The following is an 18394-nucleotide window of genomic DNA, read 5'->3' on the forward strand; positions in this document are numbered from 1 at the left end:
GATATCTCAGGTTCCGATATTGAATTTATCTGCAATGAGGAATCCTGAATTCCAGCTTCGCCCCCACAAGCTGTTAGACCGACGCCATTACCAGGCTCAACAGGTCTTAACCCTGCCTCAAGAACAAGTCCCGTACCTCCCTCTTCTCCTCCGGGTAATACCTTGTCTCCGTGCTCTTGCATATTTAGTCCTTTTCTTTCCCCAGCCTGTCATAGTGATGCGGTCTCTCCTCGGATCGCCTCCGTTGGGCTCTTATCACTCCGCAGGCTGCTTTCCTTCTCATGGCCTGGAGGTGCTGGTCTCCTCGGTGAGCCGGGGCTTAGAGATATTACGGTCGGGGACGTTGGCTCATGCTCCTGAGCACTCTCCCCAGCGACCTTCTCACCCAGCGTTAGCAGAGGTGCTGCAGCGAAGAAACTCCCGATAGTAGGTTGTGAAGACTCCAGGGGGGTAGAGGTGATCTCTCCAGCCCTCACCCGGGCTTTACGTTTAGTATGGGGCATAGCTGAAATATTAGAAGCTGTAATTTCTCAGGAGCTTCTCCCGCTGCGACCATTCATGACGCCATCTTGGAAAGCTCTCCCAGCTCAAAACTTTCTAAGCAGCATATTCTCAGGCTTCTTTTGCCAACATCCTGAACTATACCATTGTGCCCAATCCTAGCGGGGGGGGGGGGGGGGGGGGGGTGCCCATAGCAAATAGTTCAGTCCACACATTACTTTGACAAGCTTAGTATGTCCTCCAGTGGAAGAAGCATAGTCCTTAGTGAAGAGACCATAGACCCTTGGGTGTCTGATGATTTAAAGCTGGTGAAGCAATGTGACAAGGCGGTGGCAAAGGCTAGAGGAATGCTGAGCTGCATAGAAAGAGGCATGAACAGCAGAAAAAAGGAGGTGATGATGCCCCTATGCAGGTCTTTGGTGAGGCCTCATCTGGCATACTATGTTCAGTTCTGGAGACCGTATATCAAAAAGGATAGAGACAGGATGGAAATGGTCCAGAGGAAGGCAACCAAAATGTTGTGGATTCTAGGGATGTGAATCGTGTCCTCGATCGTCTTAACGATCGATTTCGGCTGGGAGGGGGAGGGAATCGTATTGTTGCCGTTTGGGGGGGTAAAATATCGTGAAAAATCGTGAAAAATCTAAAAATCGAAAAAATCGCAAAACCGGCACATTAAAACCCCCTAAAACCCACCCCCGACCCTTTAAATTAAATCCCCCACCCTCCCGAACCCCCCCCAAATGACTTAAATAACCTGCGGGTCCAGCGGCAGTCCGGAACGGCAGCGGTCCGGAACGGGCTCCTGCTCCTCAATCTTGTTGTCTTCAGCCGGCGCCATTTTCCAAAATGGCGGCGAAAAATGGCGGCGGCCATAGACGAACACGATTGGATGGCAGGAGGTCCTTCCGGACCCCCGCTGGACTTTTGGCAAGTCTCGTGGGGGTCAGGAGGCCCCCCACAAGCTGGCCAAAAGTTCCTGGAGGTCCAGCGGGGGTCAGGGAGCGATTTCCCGCCGCGAATCGTTTTCGTACGGAAAATGGCGCCGGCAGGAGATCGACTGCAGGAGGGTCGTTCAGTGAGGCGCCGGAACCCTCGCTGAACGACCTCCTGCAGTCGATCTCCTGCCGGCGCCATTTTCCGTACGAAAACGATTCGCGGCGGGAAATCGCTCCCTGACCCCCGCTGGACCTCCAGGAACTTTTGGCCAGCTTGTGGGGGGCCTCCTGACCCCCACGAGACTTGCCAAAAGTCCAGCGGGGGTCCGGAAGGACCTCCTGCCGTCCAATCGTGTTCGTCTATGGCCGCCGCCATTTTTCGCCGCCATTTTGGAAAATGGCGCCGGCTGAAGACAACAAGATTGAGGAGCAGGAGCCCGTTCCGGACCGCTGCCGTTCCGGACCGCTGCTGGACCCGCAGGTTATTTAACTCATTTGGGGGGGGGGTTCGGGAGGGTGGGGGATTTAATTTAAAGGGTCGAGGGTGGGTTTTAGGGGGTTTTAGTGTGCCGGCTCACGATTCTAACGATTTATAACGATAAATCGTTAGAATCTCTATTGTATTGTGTTCCATAACGGTTTAAGACGATATTAAAATTATCGGACGATAATTTTAATCGTCCTAAAACGATTCACATCCCTAGTGGATTCTGCAACAAAAGACTTGTGAGAAGAGACTGCAGAACCTATATATGTATGTACCCCTTGGAGGAGAGGAAGGACAGGGGAGATATGATACAGACATTTAAATACCTGAAGGGTGTTGATGCACAAGAATCAAACCTTTTCCAGTGGAAAGGAAGCTGTAGAACTAGGGGACATAATATGAAACTCCAAGGGGGTAAACTCAGGACCAACATCAGGAAATATCTCTTCACAGAAAGGATGGTGGATATATGGAATACTCTCCTGAGAAGAACAGTAATGGAATTCAAATGGGATTGGGATAAATCAGAGGCTAAAGGATGGACATGAAGGAAAAGGGAAACCTGTGTTAACTGGGGTAACCTGCATGAAGGGGCAGTTACTGCCCTTAACAGAAGGCATGGGGGTGACCTGAATGGAGCGGCAGTTACTATCGAAGGGCACTTGCTGGGCAGACTGGATGGACCTCTTGGGTCTTTTCCTTTCATCTTTTACTGAAGAACCTATAGATAATAAGAGTACAACAGGAAATTAATACATGTTTTCTCCTAATTTAGCCACTGGGTACCTGAGATATTGCATTTATTTATTTTGTATTTCTTATGTCTATTGGCTAAAACCATCCAAAGAAAAAAAAAACTTTGGTTATCTCTACTCAGATTTTAAATGGATCACAGAGGCAAAGAATGGGGCCAGAAACTTGGATTTCCAAGAGGAAAGGACCCTTAGCTGTGGCTTTCAAACTGTTTCAACATGTTTTCCTTATACAGTTCACAGAAGGCATTTTGGATATCTGCTTCACCGTCCTGGACAGAAGCATAAACCATGCCCGAGACCCAGCCTCAGACCACTCCCAGAGGAACAGCCCTGTGTATGTGAGCAGGGTCATCACTGCCATGGTGAGTTTATCCTCCGCTACTGCAGCTTAACTCAGAGTACAGGGAACGCTCCGCTAATAATAGCCAAGACTTCGATTAACCAAGGCTCAGTTCTGGAAGCGTTATGCAAAACGTTCTGAAAGGAGATAGAAGTAGCTAGTTTCCAAAATTGTTCTTTACTGGGGTATTTTTCATACGTTTGAATTCCGGGCCCAAGAGAGTACCTCAAAATTTGTAAGCAAACAGGCAGCAGGCAGGCAAAGTGCAAAGTTATCTGGTTAAGTGACCAGGCTAATTTTAACTGAATATTCAGCAGGATAAGTCTCCTGCTAAATATATGGGTTATAGGGGTATCTTCTTTACACGGATTGCTTTAGTCCTTTAGTTGAATTGCTGAATATACATGACTAAAGTTATCTGGTTAACTTTAAACCTAACCATGTTATAGTCAAGATACAGTTGATTAAATAATTAAAAAAAAAAAAAAAAAGCAACCCATCCCCTAAAATAAGTTTCTAAAATGTCAGGGCATAGCAGCCAATCTCTTTCCAATCCATCAACATCTTTAAAACAAATCGTAGCCTATAGAGGCTGAAGCCTCCACCCACATCTCCCCTCCCTGATATTAAAATAAAACATCTGGATCCGGGCTCACTCTTACCCCTTCTGGAACCACTAAACCCACTCTTTTCTTCTGAGCCACCCAGAAGCCTCCCAAGCCCCAGGCTAAGCCAGGAAGCTGGTAGAGTCTTACCGGTGTTACGCATGTAAATGTAACATATCAATGTAGCAAATTTCAAAAGCCATTTACCCACGTTAAGTGCACTTAACGGAGGTAAGACCTGTGGACAATTCTATGGATATATTGTAGCAATTTTCAAAAGCCCACTTTCATGCAGAAAGTGCACTTACATGTATAAAACCCAGTTTTATGTGTGCAAGTGCTTTTGAAAATCAGGCCCGTCCTGCTCTCCCGGCCATATCTAGCATTGCTCCAACAGAGTCTTATCTGACAGTAACATTGGTAGAATATTCAGAACTGCCAGCATTGCTATCAGATGGTTTGGGAGGGTCTGAAGCGGGTAAGGAGGGTGAAGGTAGGGGGCTTTAGGGACCCAGAGCCAGGGTGATTATTTTAACAACAGTGGGGTGAGCCTTTGGCTGCTTTAGCCTATGATTTCCTTTAATTATTTTGTGGAACTGGAGGGGGGGGGGGGGGGGGTTGGTGGTGAGATTCATGTGATATGCCCAGGCCGGACCAACCTTGATGGAGGAGGAATCTGAAGCTGGCTCTTCTCTCCATCGAGGCCGGAGGGTCCTGGGACTGCAGCTGAGGTGAATATGATAGCAAGAAATGTGGTGAAAGTTTTAATAGCAAAACATGGGCATCACCCTACTTTACTGCAGTCATGGACTGAGTTGGCAATACGCTTAAAAATTTAACCCACTGCACTCTGTGGCACACCGAGCTATTCTGAAGTGAGGTCACTTTAACACAGTTCAAAGTTCCCACTGGGAAGAACATAAATAAAAGGATGTGCCTCAGTTTTCGTATCCAACGCAAGCTTTTTTTAAGACACAGTCTTTCGAATCTCCTCTTTTTTAATGATATTATAAATGAAGTGCTATGATTGGTCAATGCCATCAAATGCAGTACCATTCCATGGATGTGTACCCCCATCCATCGTAAATTCTTAGAGGGTAACAGAAAACACACAAAATATAAAACAGACATTAAAATCATCAAAATCAATCAACATTAAAACACAAATAGGGCAGACCATAAGCTTGAGCAAAGAGCAAAGATGGAAATTGCAGTAATGCCCAAAAAGCTGGGCTATTTTGCAGTTATCCAGAAATTCTGGCCTGCCTCTTTTAGAATAGTTAGCTTAAGCTGGCTGTTCTGTTGGTGTATAACAAAACTATTTTTGGGTGTGAAGTAAAACTGAATTTATATGTCTTCCTAGGTGAGTGGAAAGAATATTTACAGTTCATGCACTAAATCTTGCTTTACTGCATACTTAGTTGTGGGTTATTGCTTACATAAAGAATCTTTGCCAGCATCGCTAAATTGGGAATGGTTGCTATTGTTTACAGCTTTGATGAAGAGACAAAGATATGCAAATTGAAATAATGTAATTTTCTCATCCTCCTGAGTTCCAACAAGACTCTAAAGCTAGGAACAAATGCCAGTCATTTCAGAATGGCACTCCACCGCTTTTAATACCTTCATATTAATATTAAAAAAAAAACCACACACACACAAAATAAGGGACAATGAAATAAACCTAATTTCAAGAGCCAACGTTGACTCCTACCCATTGGGCTGCTAGTGCTGAAGAGACGGTGATCACAGCCTCTTCATACAGGGATGAAGCCTCAGTCATTACACAATAGTGGCACCTATGGGTGGAATTGAAAGGTACAACATATTTTATAATGCATGCCTGTATGATACGCGAGGGTTATAAAATACTATGGCAAAACTACTTGCGCGCAGTTTGAAATCTATATTCACTGGATTCTGAAGGCAGCCTTTTGTCTCCTATTGAGATTGACACTGAGATGACTTCATGGTGGTGGCTGCAAATGAAGACTCATGGCACCCTCTTCATACATGGCAGTGAGTAGGACTGGGGGGAGCTCTCACTAGCTTGGGAGCTCAAGTATGGAAACAGAAACATATTGCAAGGATTGGAATACAAATATAATATTAACATGAGAAGCTCTTTCTTTATGAAAGTTCCTTTTCCCCATTATGCAAACCCTGACAGTGTTTCAGAAGAAGTGAAGGGCCTTTGACTCACATGACTGCCTCATTGAGGTGCTATTAAACAGTTTGATGTCTGATTAAGCTTTAGTTTTCTAAAGCTCTACCTTAACTTATAGTGGCGCACAATAGTATGGAACTGAATAGGATGATCCTGCATGGGGTTAAACTTTTAAGTCCATGAGACTGTAGTTTTTGATACAAATTGCACTCATGGCTAATTCTCATAAGGCCATGTCTCCAGTCCTGCTGTCTTTTTGACTTTCCCTTGCCCTTCCTTTGTAAACGTTTCTCTCATCTCCAAGGTCATAATCTTTTTTTTTTTTCTTTTTAAGATGAATTCTAAGGATGATAAAGGGGTGCTGGTGGACAACTGGAAAGGAGATTACACCGACGGAGTTGATCCAAAGGAATGGAGTGGAAGTGCTGACATTCTGCAGAAGTGGCACAATGAAGGATTTGTGCCTGTCAGATACGGACAGTGCTGGGCCTTTGCAGGATTAGTGTGCACAGGTGAGTTCTAACAGTGACCCAAACAACATTTAAACTAGAGCTGCCTCCAGTTTCACCAGAGCCATGAGGAGAAAAGCATTTTAAAGTTATGAGTGGCAAGGCTTTTTTTCCATTGTTGAGGTCATGAATCAGGATGTGCAACCAAATTTTACACAGAAATGTACTGGAACAAATTCCACGGGAATCCCACATTTTTTTTTCATGAAAATGCTGCACTGTGAGTCTAAATCCACCATGAATCACTGAAAAGTCCATCATGGCCGGTGGACTTTTTACCAATTTCATTTGCAGTGGATGTTGCTCCAAAGTCAATGTGTTCACATGTAAATTAAAAGTCTGCAGATTGTGCTAGTTTTACAGAATTTAATGGGCTCATACAGTTTTGAGTTGACTGTAGCTTTAAGAATGGTACCCCTGGCAAGTAATGTTGACATTAACTATATGCAATTTCTAATTTTATTTGTACTTTGTATTAAGTATTCATTCTTTCATGTCATGTATTACGCTTCTTAAGCACCTGTCCTCTACTCCAAATGATGAACAACAACAATTCAGAATAGAACAAATGCAAGTCAAATGCAACAAAACCATGACATAAATGTAGCCCCTGCACAGACTCTGGCATGGGAAGAGGAGCTGACTAGGTGACTCATGGATCACAGCCAGACCCTGGAAGGGGAAGAGGCAAAGGAGTTGGCGAGCAGGCTAGGAATCAATTTTTCAAGCACCTTAGGGTTCTCTCTATTCTCTGGGGCTCTTCACACCAGTCCAGTCACAGTCCAAAAATGACACACTGCACATGGAAGGTATTGTTCAAAATAAAAAATCTTTATTGGTCACTGATAGTAGGAAAAAAACCCAAAAATGCACAAATGTTACTCCAAAGGCTAGTACCCCAAACAGGTTAGAAAAATAAAGTCCAATGCACCCAAAATAATCTCAGTCAATCACAGCAGCAAAATGCTGCACATCCTTAGCAGGTAAGCTCTCTGGGGCAGGAAGCCTTCCCTTTTGGCTGTACCCTGATACCTGTTCTGGCTGCAGCTCTTCTCTTTCAATCTATATTCACTTTTTATTAGTGCAGTAGATACTTCGTTGGCTGATTCCTATTTTCAGTCATTGTCTCTTCAGGACCTCCCTCTGTAAGCAGTATTTACTCTGTAGATTCCAAAAAAAGGCTCTTCTCTTACTGGATTCTTTTCTCCTCTGAAGCAACAACTCTTCAGTGGACCTTTTCTTGAACATTTCTAGGAATGTCTCCAAGGCTTGAAGCTACTTCTTTTTTTTTTTTTTCTCTTGAAAGCCTGAGCAACCTTGGTCTGAGCCCTTGTCGGGACAGAAACAAATTCTTCTTCTCTGTTGAATGAGGCCCTCATCTAGCACCCTCCTGTTGAGAAAGGCACTCCCTTGGACTCTCCCTTTTGGAGGGACCAAGCCCCAGTGGCATCGCTTTATGGCGATTTGGCACCCACAGACTGTGTGTGGATTGCAGCCTGCCTCCTCAAGGATCACCCTGCGCTCACATGAGCACAGGAGATCTGTTAAACCCAGGACATCGCCCCATGGGGTGTGCCAAAGCTAGCTAAACACTCCAACTCTGACATCCCTCACTGCATTCAGGGTCTGTTCAGACCACCAATGTTATACTAGCAGGGGACAAATCTGAGTTTCCCTTACAACAAATGAGGCAGAAACCTATTACAATTATCTCTAACACAAACCATATACAATAAAGTCGTAGGATAAAGCATAGCATTAACAAACATTTCAGCCCAGGAGCTATAGTCAAACTTTCCACTACAATCACACTAAAACCCTCTTAAAATCTCCAGGAGGGGAAACAGTCATAAAACAGTCTAAAATAAATATCCTTTAAAACATTAAGAATATGCCAATTGAAACAGATGTGCTTTCAAAAGACATCTGAACTTAAGAAATTACTTATCTAATCTCAGCCACCTTGGTCTCAGCCACCTTGGTCAGGAGTTCCAAGGAGTTGGTACAACACAGATAGAGGCCTGAGCCTGTGTTTTGGCTGTTTTATACTCTGCTGTCAATTTGGAACATATTGGTGTAGTTTTTCACTAAGATATGCAGGAGCCTGCCCATACAAGGCCTGCGTCCGATGTTATTAACATCTGCTAGAACACATTTTGAACTCTCTAGTTGGAAAAGCATGATATACATAAACAATGATAATGATGATTAAACCTGAGATAAATACATTCTAAATTTAGATCTGTAGAAAGGTGGAAGCCAGTGCAAATCAGCCTGGTCTACACTGCCCTCAGCTCTCGATCCTAAGCTTGAGTGCCTATGCAATCAGTTTAAACTTTATTTCCAGTTTCAAATACCAGAGAAAACTCAGTCCTTGAATTTATTTGAATGATGAACAGTTCAAACACTCATGCAATGAGAAGGCATCAAGAGTCACAGCAGTGAAAGCTTCTGTCTGGAAGCTCAATTGTCTGAAACTGAGATAGAAGCTGTAGAATGTGAATGGTGAAAAGCAGTGCTTCTGTGTAGTTTGAAACTGGAGTCAGGAAGAGCCGTTAGCCTGCAGAGAGCCCAATTCTAACTCAAGGAAATCACAGGAAGCTAACTATCCCAGGTATTCCTAGTAGCAAGGGACCAATGAGAGAAGGCAAACAGAGAAACAAAGCAAAACAGGAAATATCCAATAAGGAGCTCAGAATCATTCAAAAGATAACCAATCAGGAGAGAGAGAGATCTACAACAAGTAGAGAACCCAAGCTGTGCAATATCAATAAGATGTCATAGAAAGACAATATAACAAGGAAACATATATACATATTTTCATGTATACTGCAAAGGCAGAACATCCTGAAATCAGCTTTGCAGCTCCATTTTGGATCATTTGTATTCCATTGAAGCTCTTCTACTGACAGTTAAAAAATAATAGTAAAGGCGTACAGCTACATTAGCACTAAATTCTTAGAGTTACTGCAAATTAAACTGTAGTATAATATCTTGTTTTCAAGGATATTAGTAGATATAATGACTTTACTGTTGTCTCTTCTAACTAAACAAGTGTGATCTGGATCTAGAGTCAGAATAATGTCAAAACCAGAGAACCATTGTCTAACTTAGTACCATAGATCATTGTGCTACTGTCAATCGTCCTGGAAGAGTCTAGAAAGAGTTCACCATATTTTATAAGAGCACAAGAACAAATGTGGTCTCCATCTATTTATTACCCATGCCCTCCAATGTTCAGGGCGGGTTACAAATAATACAATCATAATAAAAAAGAGTAAATAAGATATTATAAATAAGCATATAAAAATATAAATATTAAAAACAAAACAGGGGACTGGCCTGGGAGTTGTAACCTGACTAAGAAAGTAGGAAAAGTCAGACTAAAAGTAAGGTGAATGGTTTGAAGGTTATAGTTTATATAGGTCTTTGAATGCTTCCTTGAAAAGATGGTGTGTTAGAGCTTTCTTAAATTCCTTCTTATTGGATAGAGGAATGGAGTTCCATATAGTTGAACCTACAATGGAGAAGGCCCATTCTCGTGTCACTGAGAACCTGGTAACTTTGGAAGAGGGAATTTGTAGAAGAAATTTTTCGATCTAAGATTATGTGATGGAACATAAAAGTCTAGAATAGCTGATAGCCATGGGATTTTACTGTTGTGGATAAGACTGTATAAAGTGGATAAAATGAATTTCTTTCAGTGATAAAGATCCCCAACATAAGAATGTTTCTTTCTATAGTAAAACCTTAATTATAATTAAAAAAATTTTGAGTTAAGAGAAAATCTCTATAAACATAGCATTAAAAGCATGGCATTGCAAATCTTTCTCCAGCATCCACTGCTGAAATATGCAGGAAAACATAATAGACCACTCATCTAGGTGTCTATATTGGTAAGCCCCAGATAGTCACATACCTTTAATTTTTGTGAGGAAGAGTCTACATAATGTTTAAATATTTATAATACAAGGATTATATATTTGTTTATATTTTCTTTTTTAGTACTCAGGTGTTTGGGAATTCCAGTCCGTATCATTTCAACCTTTAACGCTGCTCAAGACAAAGATGGCAATCTTTCCATTGACGTATACTATGACATGTTTGGAAGGCGCAAGCAAAAGAATGAAGATGGCATATGGTAAACATTAAATATTTCAAAAACCCATGCCTCCAGAGTGAAAAGGTTCTATAGTCCACTTCTGAATGGGACATTTTAGACACGGAAGAGGTTCTGAGACAGGCTATCAAATGGTGAAGGACCTCTGACCCACTGAGGCTTATCTTACTCAAAATGTATTCTTCGAAGGAAAGAAGAGAAAGGAGTAATGATAGAAACATTCACATACTTTTCAAGCTTCAATAAAGTTCAAGAATATTTTGCCACTAAAATAGAATCTGAAGGACAAGGAATCATGCAATGGAGTTGGAGTGAGGGATGCTCTTATGTTCTTACATAATATCAGGAAATGCTTCGTTACTGAGCGTTGTCATGCCTGGAATTAACCTCCAGCAGATGCAGTCATAGCCAAAATGGTGAAAGATTTCAAGCATGCATTGGGGAAATATACAGATAAGGTCAACGGAAGGAGACACCTGGAAATGTGACACATTGACAAGGAAACTGGGAAGGCTAAATGTGCCAACCGATCCTTGTCTGTCCTCAATTGTTGTGTTACAGAATTACGTAAATGGATTTGGTAGTGTACAGCAAGACATATTTGACTCAAATTAAAACAAGGAGAGGGCAATTTTCATATTCCCTGCGATGCTTGCAGGCCTGCCTGTGCTTTGAACCCACAGGCCTGCAAGGCAAATTTAAAAGGGATAATCAATCATTGCAAAGTTCCCCTTTCAAATATTCTGTGGAGGTCTGGTGCCTGGTGGATTCTTTACCATATTGCAAAATGAAATCCCCACGCATATTTTAACAGGCCTGTCCTAACCCCAATTCCAGATGCCCCTCCTTTTTCCCATATGGGACATATACTTTTCCTTGCATGGACAGATGGAGGCAGTTATCAAAGGATTTCTTTTTCTGCAAATAAACCAATGGAAATCCCTTTGAAAATTACCCACCCTAAAGGGCCATTTCTGCAGGTAATGCACTAATTTACCTGCTGAAGACCTTTTAAAAATGACCCTTAGGTCATGCTGGTAGCATCATAAAATTTTTGCAATTCAAAATGGCACTGTTATAGGCCCTGGAGTCCAGGAAACCCACCTAGGGAATGGCATGGGACTGCACGGCAGGTCTCGGGACAAGACAAGGGTCGGTCTTCTGCCTAGTCAGCCCCCCTCCCCCACAGGTTGAGCCCTTGGGTTCTGGGAGCCAGTAGGTCTATGCGACACCAATACATCATAGTGGTGAGTCAACACAGGCTGGAACATGACTAGGCATGACAAAGCTGGACAGGCAAGGTTGAAGGCAGGGCTGGCCAGGCACAGCTAGGCAGGCAAGGCTGAAGATAAGGCAGGCTTCGCAGGTAGGGCAAGGCAGGCAGGCTTGGCTGGCAGGACAAGGCAGGAAGACTTGGCTGGCAGGACAAGGCAAGGCTGGATACTAAGCAGGACGAACTATACAAGACAAGGGTGAGATAAGGCAAGGACAGGACTCTGGTACTGGCAGGACTAGACAGGATACCGGAAAAGACAGGATACAAACAACAAGGCAGACTAGTGCAGGGGTAGACAAGGCAGACAAAGGAAACACCAAACAAAGAACACAGAAGCCCAAAGGCAGCACGGTTTGGAACAGACAGAATAGGCTCGAAAGCCTCAAGGCAGGATACAAGAGAGAATAGGCAAGAAGCCTCAAGATAGGGAACAAGGCAGGATAGGCCCGAGGGCCTCAAGACAAGACAAGGCAAGAACCTAGAAGACCTGAAGGCCACAAGGCTAGGCAAGGCAACAGGGCAAGAAGGCCCGAAGGCCACAAGGAAAAGCAAGAACAGGGTCAGATCATGGAGACAAAAGAGACACCATGAGAAGACAAGGAGTTTCTGGCATGGCAGGGTTACATGGGACTGTAGTCTAGGCATGGCAAGGGCAGTGAGGAGGAGCTTGACAAGATAAGTGATGAGGTATACTGAGGGCCTCTGCAGCTGGGGAGACATCATGAAGGTAGGATAAGGCTCTGTAGCAGGCAAAATCCTAATAGGCACTGGTTGGTTTGGGCCGGGCCTTAATGGTGCCAATTTGTATAGCTGCAATTGCTCTTGCCCCAAAAAAGAAATTTTTAACCAAGGGGGTAAGAGCGTTTGATGAGGGAGCTGAAGAGGATCGGGGATGGCCCAGGATTAGGGAGAGGGATTGTTGGCCGTGGTGACAACTGTATTTTTTTTTAATCAAGTGAATGAAAATGAATACAATTTCATTCATTTTTCTTTTGTTTTAAAAATGAGACAAAATAGAAAATGTTGTTAATATTTCATGTTTTGTTTCCAACTCATGCATATCTGTAGTATAGTTAAGTGGCTTTAACCAGTAAATGACAGCAGTGGAAGTCTTTTCTTAAAGTGCTTCATGCTAATGTTTTTATTTATTGTCTCAAAATTTGCATATTAATTCTATTCTATTCTAATCTGAGGTTTAATAGAACCGCATACAAGACTCTGGGGCCTCAGGGGCTGGAAGTGAATCAAGAGATGTTTTTCATTTAGATCTCATTTAGCTTTTTTCCTTCAATCGTTCCACTTCCCCATCAGACCAATACCGCCCAAGTACATCCGCAACTTAAAATAAAACTTATCTTCCTGTTTGCAACCATAATAAATAGCATGCTAACCCAAGGTTCCCAGCTTTCCCACCACAAAGAGCCACAATTAAATCCATCCTGAAAAAAACTGACCCTGACAGGAAAACAGTCGACAACTATCAGTCTCCAGCCTCCCCTTCCTATCAAAAATAGTAGAAAAAAGTCTATTTCCTACTTCTAGACTACTTAAGAGAGCAAAATCCTACATCCTTACCAATCAGGATTCCACTACAGTCATGGAACAGAATCGGTCCTATTAGCCATAACAAATAGTGTACACATGAATGCTGACCAAGGTTAGGACTCCCTCTTAATCCTATTGGACCTTTCTGGTGCCTTCAACACTGTTGATCACCAACTCCTACTGCAATGACTAAATGAGATTGGCATCGAAAACACAGTCCTCAAATGATTTCAATCTTTTCTCAACAACTGGACCCAAACTATATCCTAGGCAAACAAATCATTCTCATCAAAAGACCTCACCTGTCGCGTGCCTCATAATTCACTGCTTTCCCTAATCCTTTCAGTATTTATATTTGTTTGATCTGTGACCTCATCCTTCAACAGTGAATGCCAGCTTTTTGCTGACATCCAGTTTTGCATTAAAATATGACCAGACCCCACCTCCTCTATTGTCAACCTTAATCACTGTTTTACAGCATAGCACAATGGCTCTACAACTACAAACTTAATCTTAACCCCTCCAAATCTGGGCTTCTCTGGCTAAGATGACAAGGGCATTCCTTAATATCCCTGCCCCCACTATCAGGATCTCCCCTACAACCTCAGTACAACATGTGGGAGTTCACTTTGATCTCAAACTTACGCAGGAAACTTGCATTGCAAACGTAGTATGTGCCGGATTTGCCAATTTCATAACTACTTCATCAAAGTCAACCTTGCCATTGTGATCCCTACACTAACAGTCAGCTGTATAGACTACTGTAACACCCTCTGCCACAGCATCTCACAATATAATCTAAAATCCATCCAGCTCTTTCAAAGTGTAATGTAAATTGTAATACTGTTTTTTATGTATATGATAATTTTATTTATTTGATGTAACTTTTTTTTTAGATAATTGTCATTTGATATAAACCGATATGGTGGCTCACACCAAATACCGGTATACAAATTCTAATAAATAAATAAATAGAAATAAATAAATAGAATACAGCTGCAAGAATTCTGGTAGGGATAAAAGCAACTGACCACATGATACCAATCTCAAACAATTGCACTGGTTCTCTGTCAAATACCTGATACAATTCCAAACTCTTTGCTTTGTCTTCAGATGGATTATCTCACCCAGTTTCTGCCATCATGCTCCCTCTCAATAGAACTTAAGTCCTTGCAATTGGCCCCCCCTTTCCTCCCTCTTCTTCTGGCTTTTGCAAGATTAACTTGCACCAGACTTTGTGCATTTTGCTGCTTTGCCCCAAAGCTTGATACTAAGATACCAGTATCCCTCCATCTTTTTACCTTAGCAAAAAAACCAAGCCTTCCCTTAAACTCACTTCTAAGACTGTGACAACTGCGTTCAGATCAGAGACCCCTTTTTATCACTCCAATACTGGAACCTGTTTACTTAACTGCAACCTCTATCACTTGGACTCCCCCTCATTAACTTTACTTCCCCTGCACCACGTGCCTCTTACCCATGCACTCTTCCTTGCCCATCTTTCATCACTCTGCTCCCTAAAGCATCTAGTAGGGATGTGAATCGTTTTTCAACGATTAAAATTATCGTCCGATAATGTTAATATCGTCTTAAATCATTATAGAACACGATACAATAGAAATTCTAACGATTTATCGTTAAAAATCGTTAAATCGTGTTAGTGCGCACTAACTCCCGTTAGTGCACACTAACAGAAAATGATACAAATTGACACTTTCCAGGTCACTGAAGGTCAGTTAGGAATGAATATGTATTCCTATTGGCTGGCTGCCCTCTTATCTATTGATGTTACCAAGGTTCCCACTGAGGTGATGGTTGGGGGGATGGGAAATGGAACTGGAAACTCACGAACACTAACAGAAAATGATACAAATTGTTGACACTTCCCAGGTCAGTAAAGGTCACTTAGGAATGAATATGTATTCCTATTGGCTGGCTGTGCTCTTATCTATTGATGTTACCAAGGTTCCCACTGAGGTAATGGTTGGGGGGATGTGAAATGGAAACAGTTGGAAGCTTGACAAAAAAAGTAACGTGATGATCATCACTCATGTACTAGAACTTGTTTGTTTATTATTTTTGTTAGCAGGCATGTGAAATGCTAGTGCATGTTGAATTTGCCAATCACTGTGCATTTTAGAAAGGTGGTCCTGGCTGGAACTACACAGTTCAAATATATGTGGTAATTGATTGTTGGTAAGTGTATTTTTTAAGTAGCCACACTGGCCACCAGATCACGGATCATGGAGAGCTGCATCCCTGCTCCCAGCCAGTCTGGGGCTGCCTGTCCCAGTCATCCATGGAGGGCTGCAGCCCTGCTCCCAGCCAGTCTGGGGCTGCCTGTCCCTGTAATCCATGCAGAGCTGCATCCCTGCTCCCATCCAGTCTGGGGCTGCATGTCCCAGTCATCCATGGAGGGCTGCAGCCCTGCTCCCAGCCAGTCTGGGGCTGCCTGTCCCAGTAATCCATGCAGAGCTGCTTCCCTGCTCACATCCAGTCTGGGGCTGCCTGTCCCTGTAATCCATGCAGAGCTGTATCCCTGCTCCCAGCCAGTCTGGGGCTGTCTGTCCCTGTAATCCATGCAGAGCTGCATCCCTGCTCCCAGCCAGTCTGGGGCTGCCTGTCCCAGTAATCCATGCAGAGCTGCATCCCTGCTCCTAGGCAGTCCGGGGCTGCCTGTCCCAGTAATCCATGGAGAGCTGCATCCCTGCTCCCAGCCAGTCTGGGGCTGCCTGTCCCAGTCATCCATGGAGTGCTGCAGCCCTGCTCCCAGCCAGTCTGGGGCTGCCTGTCCCTGTAATCCTTGCAGAGCTGCATCCCTGCTCCCAGCCAGTCTGGAGATCACAACACTCCTGGTATTAATAGGGATAGGGCACTGTGTGCAGGAAGATCACAACACTCCTGGTATTGATAGGGATAGGGCACTGTGTGCAGGAAGATCACAACACCCCTGGTATCAGGGTTAGGGCACTGTGTGCAGGAAGATCACAACACTCCTGGTATTAATAGGGATAGGGCACTGTGTGCAGGAAGATCACAACACCCCTGGTGCCAGGGTTAGGGCACTGTGTGCAGGAAGATCACAACACACCTGGTGCCAGGGTGAGGGCACTGTGTGCAGGAAGATCACAACACCCCTGGTATCAGGGTTAGGGCACAAGTTCTAGTCACATTGACTGATCACATTACTTTTTTTGTCAAGCTACCAACTGTTTCCATTTCCCATCCCCCATATACTGTCAGTGGGAACCTTGGTAACATGAATAAATAAGAGGGCAGCCAATAGGAATACATATTCATTCCTAAACTGACCTTAACTGACCTGAAAAGTGTCAAATTGTATCATTTTCTGTTAGTGCGCACTAACTCCCGTTAGTGTGCACTAATCGGAAAAAACAATTTTTAACGATTTTTTAACTTAAAAATCGTGCCAAACACGATTTTCTTCTCCTGCCAGACGATTTCGATCGTTAAGACGATAGGGAACACGATTCACATCTCTAGCATCTAGTAGGCCCTACTACTACCCTGTCCTGTTCCTCTTTTATTTAGCCACTTCAACCATCATCAACTCTCTGTCTCTCGTTATACCCATCCTGGAATTGTTCCCTTATTAAGCTTACTATAAACATAAACCCCAATGTAATCTGCCTTGAGACCAGCTTGATAAAGGTGACATCAAATGTTTATGAAAGAATGAATAAATAAAGAGATAGATAGATACATAGATAGTATTTGTTGTCTGCTCAGTGCTATATCACCACTGAAAAATGTTAGTGGGTTTCAAACTGGACTGAGAAAGCACACCTACAAGACAACATGAGTATTCTGAACTGGTTGTGCCTTCAGGCCTGCAGTTATATTATAGGGATGCACTATCATTTTGAAATGATACAAGAACACCACTAACATTTTGTTTTGTTTCAACTCAGACATGTCAGTGCACATTAAAACAATGTGGTGCAGTCTAATTTAGTGCACATTAAATAATGTAGTATGCATTAAAATGATTTAAAACATGCTAAATTATTTTTATGTGTGCTTAAAAGATGAAGCCAAAATAAAATCAAAACAAAGCAATATTTTTTTCCATCCACCCCCTATTAGAATGTGGTGTTGGAGAAGGAAGGGGAACACCATGATGCCCTGTCAAACTGTGCATTGCTAATTTAAGACAGACACTCCTAGTTCTGTAAGCCTTTCATGTTAGAAAATAGTTTCTTTGATTCATTTTATTTATTTATTTATTTATTGATTGATTGATTGATTGATTGATTGATTGATTGTGTATTGTATGTAGGAGAGCAGGGTGAGGAGGTCTTGTGGAACCTCTTCCCATCCTTAGCGCCTTGCTAGGATCTCTCAGATCAGGTATATATTCTTCTTTACTGTGTTTGTTCTTATCGAAATGTAGGAGTGTCCATATCTGGAATGAAGCCTGGTTCAGTCGCAAAGATCTGGGATCATCCTATGATGGATGGCAGGCAATGGATGCAACTCCCCTGAAGAAAAGTGACGGTACTATAACAGACAGTATTTCTTATAATCTAGAAAAATAGTGCATTATAGGTCTAACCTGCAAAGGCCATAATGTGGCCCTGGGAAGACTCCGCAGGAAAAAATGCTTCAAGAGGTTCTAAAATGAAATTACAATGCGCGTCACCGCTATGTTTCTAGTCAACTCTCTAGAATAACTCTCTACCATCCATTTACAATTCTCTCTCAGATCATTTATTTATTTATTTATTTATTTATTTATTTTAGTTTTTTTCTATACCGGCATTCGTGAGGGTATCACATCATGCTGGTTTACAATGAACAATGGAGTGAAAAAAGTAACATTGAACGAAATAAATAATAGGTGTTAAACACAAAATAGTTACAGTTACAATAAAACAGGGATGAGTACAACTGGGAGCAAGAGGAAAAATGAAAGGAACTTTAACATAGTATATTAACCGAAGTAAGTAAGATGGGGTACATTACTTTAACATAGTATATTAACCGAAGTAAGATCTTTTTTCTTATCTTTTTTCTTATCTATTCATCTCTATTCCTTTTCTCCTTTTAGTCTCCTTTCATTTCCATTCTCAAGTTTATCAGATGTACACCTCAATAGATGATAAGGACTATGTCCAAGCAATGATAGGT

General features: G+C 42.6%; 1 protein-coding gene across 1 annotated transcript in view; it reads left to right on the top strand.

Annotated features, from left to right (window-relative positions):
• The window catches only part of LOC115097734 (protein-glutamine gamma-glutamyltransferase E-like), a 62125-nt gene that overhangs the window by 28342 nt on the left and 15389 nt on the right, over positions 1–18394 (top strand). The window contains exons 5-8 of the mRNA XM_029613751.1: positions 2915–3043; positions 6128–6305; positions 10308–10443; positions 17658–17761. Of these exons, the coding sequence (XP_029469611.1) occupies positions 2915–3043; positions 6128–6305; positions 10308–10443; positions 17658–17761 (547 nt within the window). The remainder of the gene's footprint in view (positions 1–2914; positions 3044–6127; positions 6306–10307; positions 10444–17657; positions 17762–18394) is intronic.

The sequence above is a fragment of the Rhinatrema bivittatum genome, chromosome 8 (genome assembly GCF_901001135.1).
Source record: "Rhinatrema bivittatum chromosome 8, aRhiBiv1.1, whole genome shotgun sequence".
Lineage (NCBI taxonomy): Eukaryota > Metazoa > Chordata > Amphibia > Gymnophiona > Rhinatrematidae > Rhinatrema > Rhinatrema bivittatum.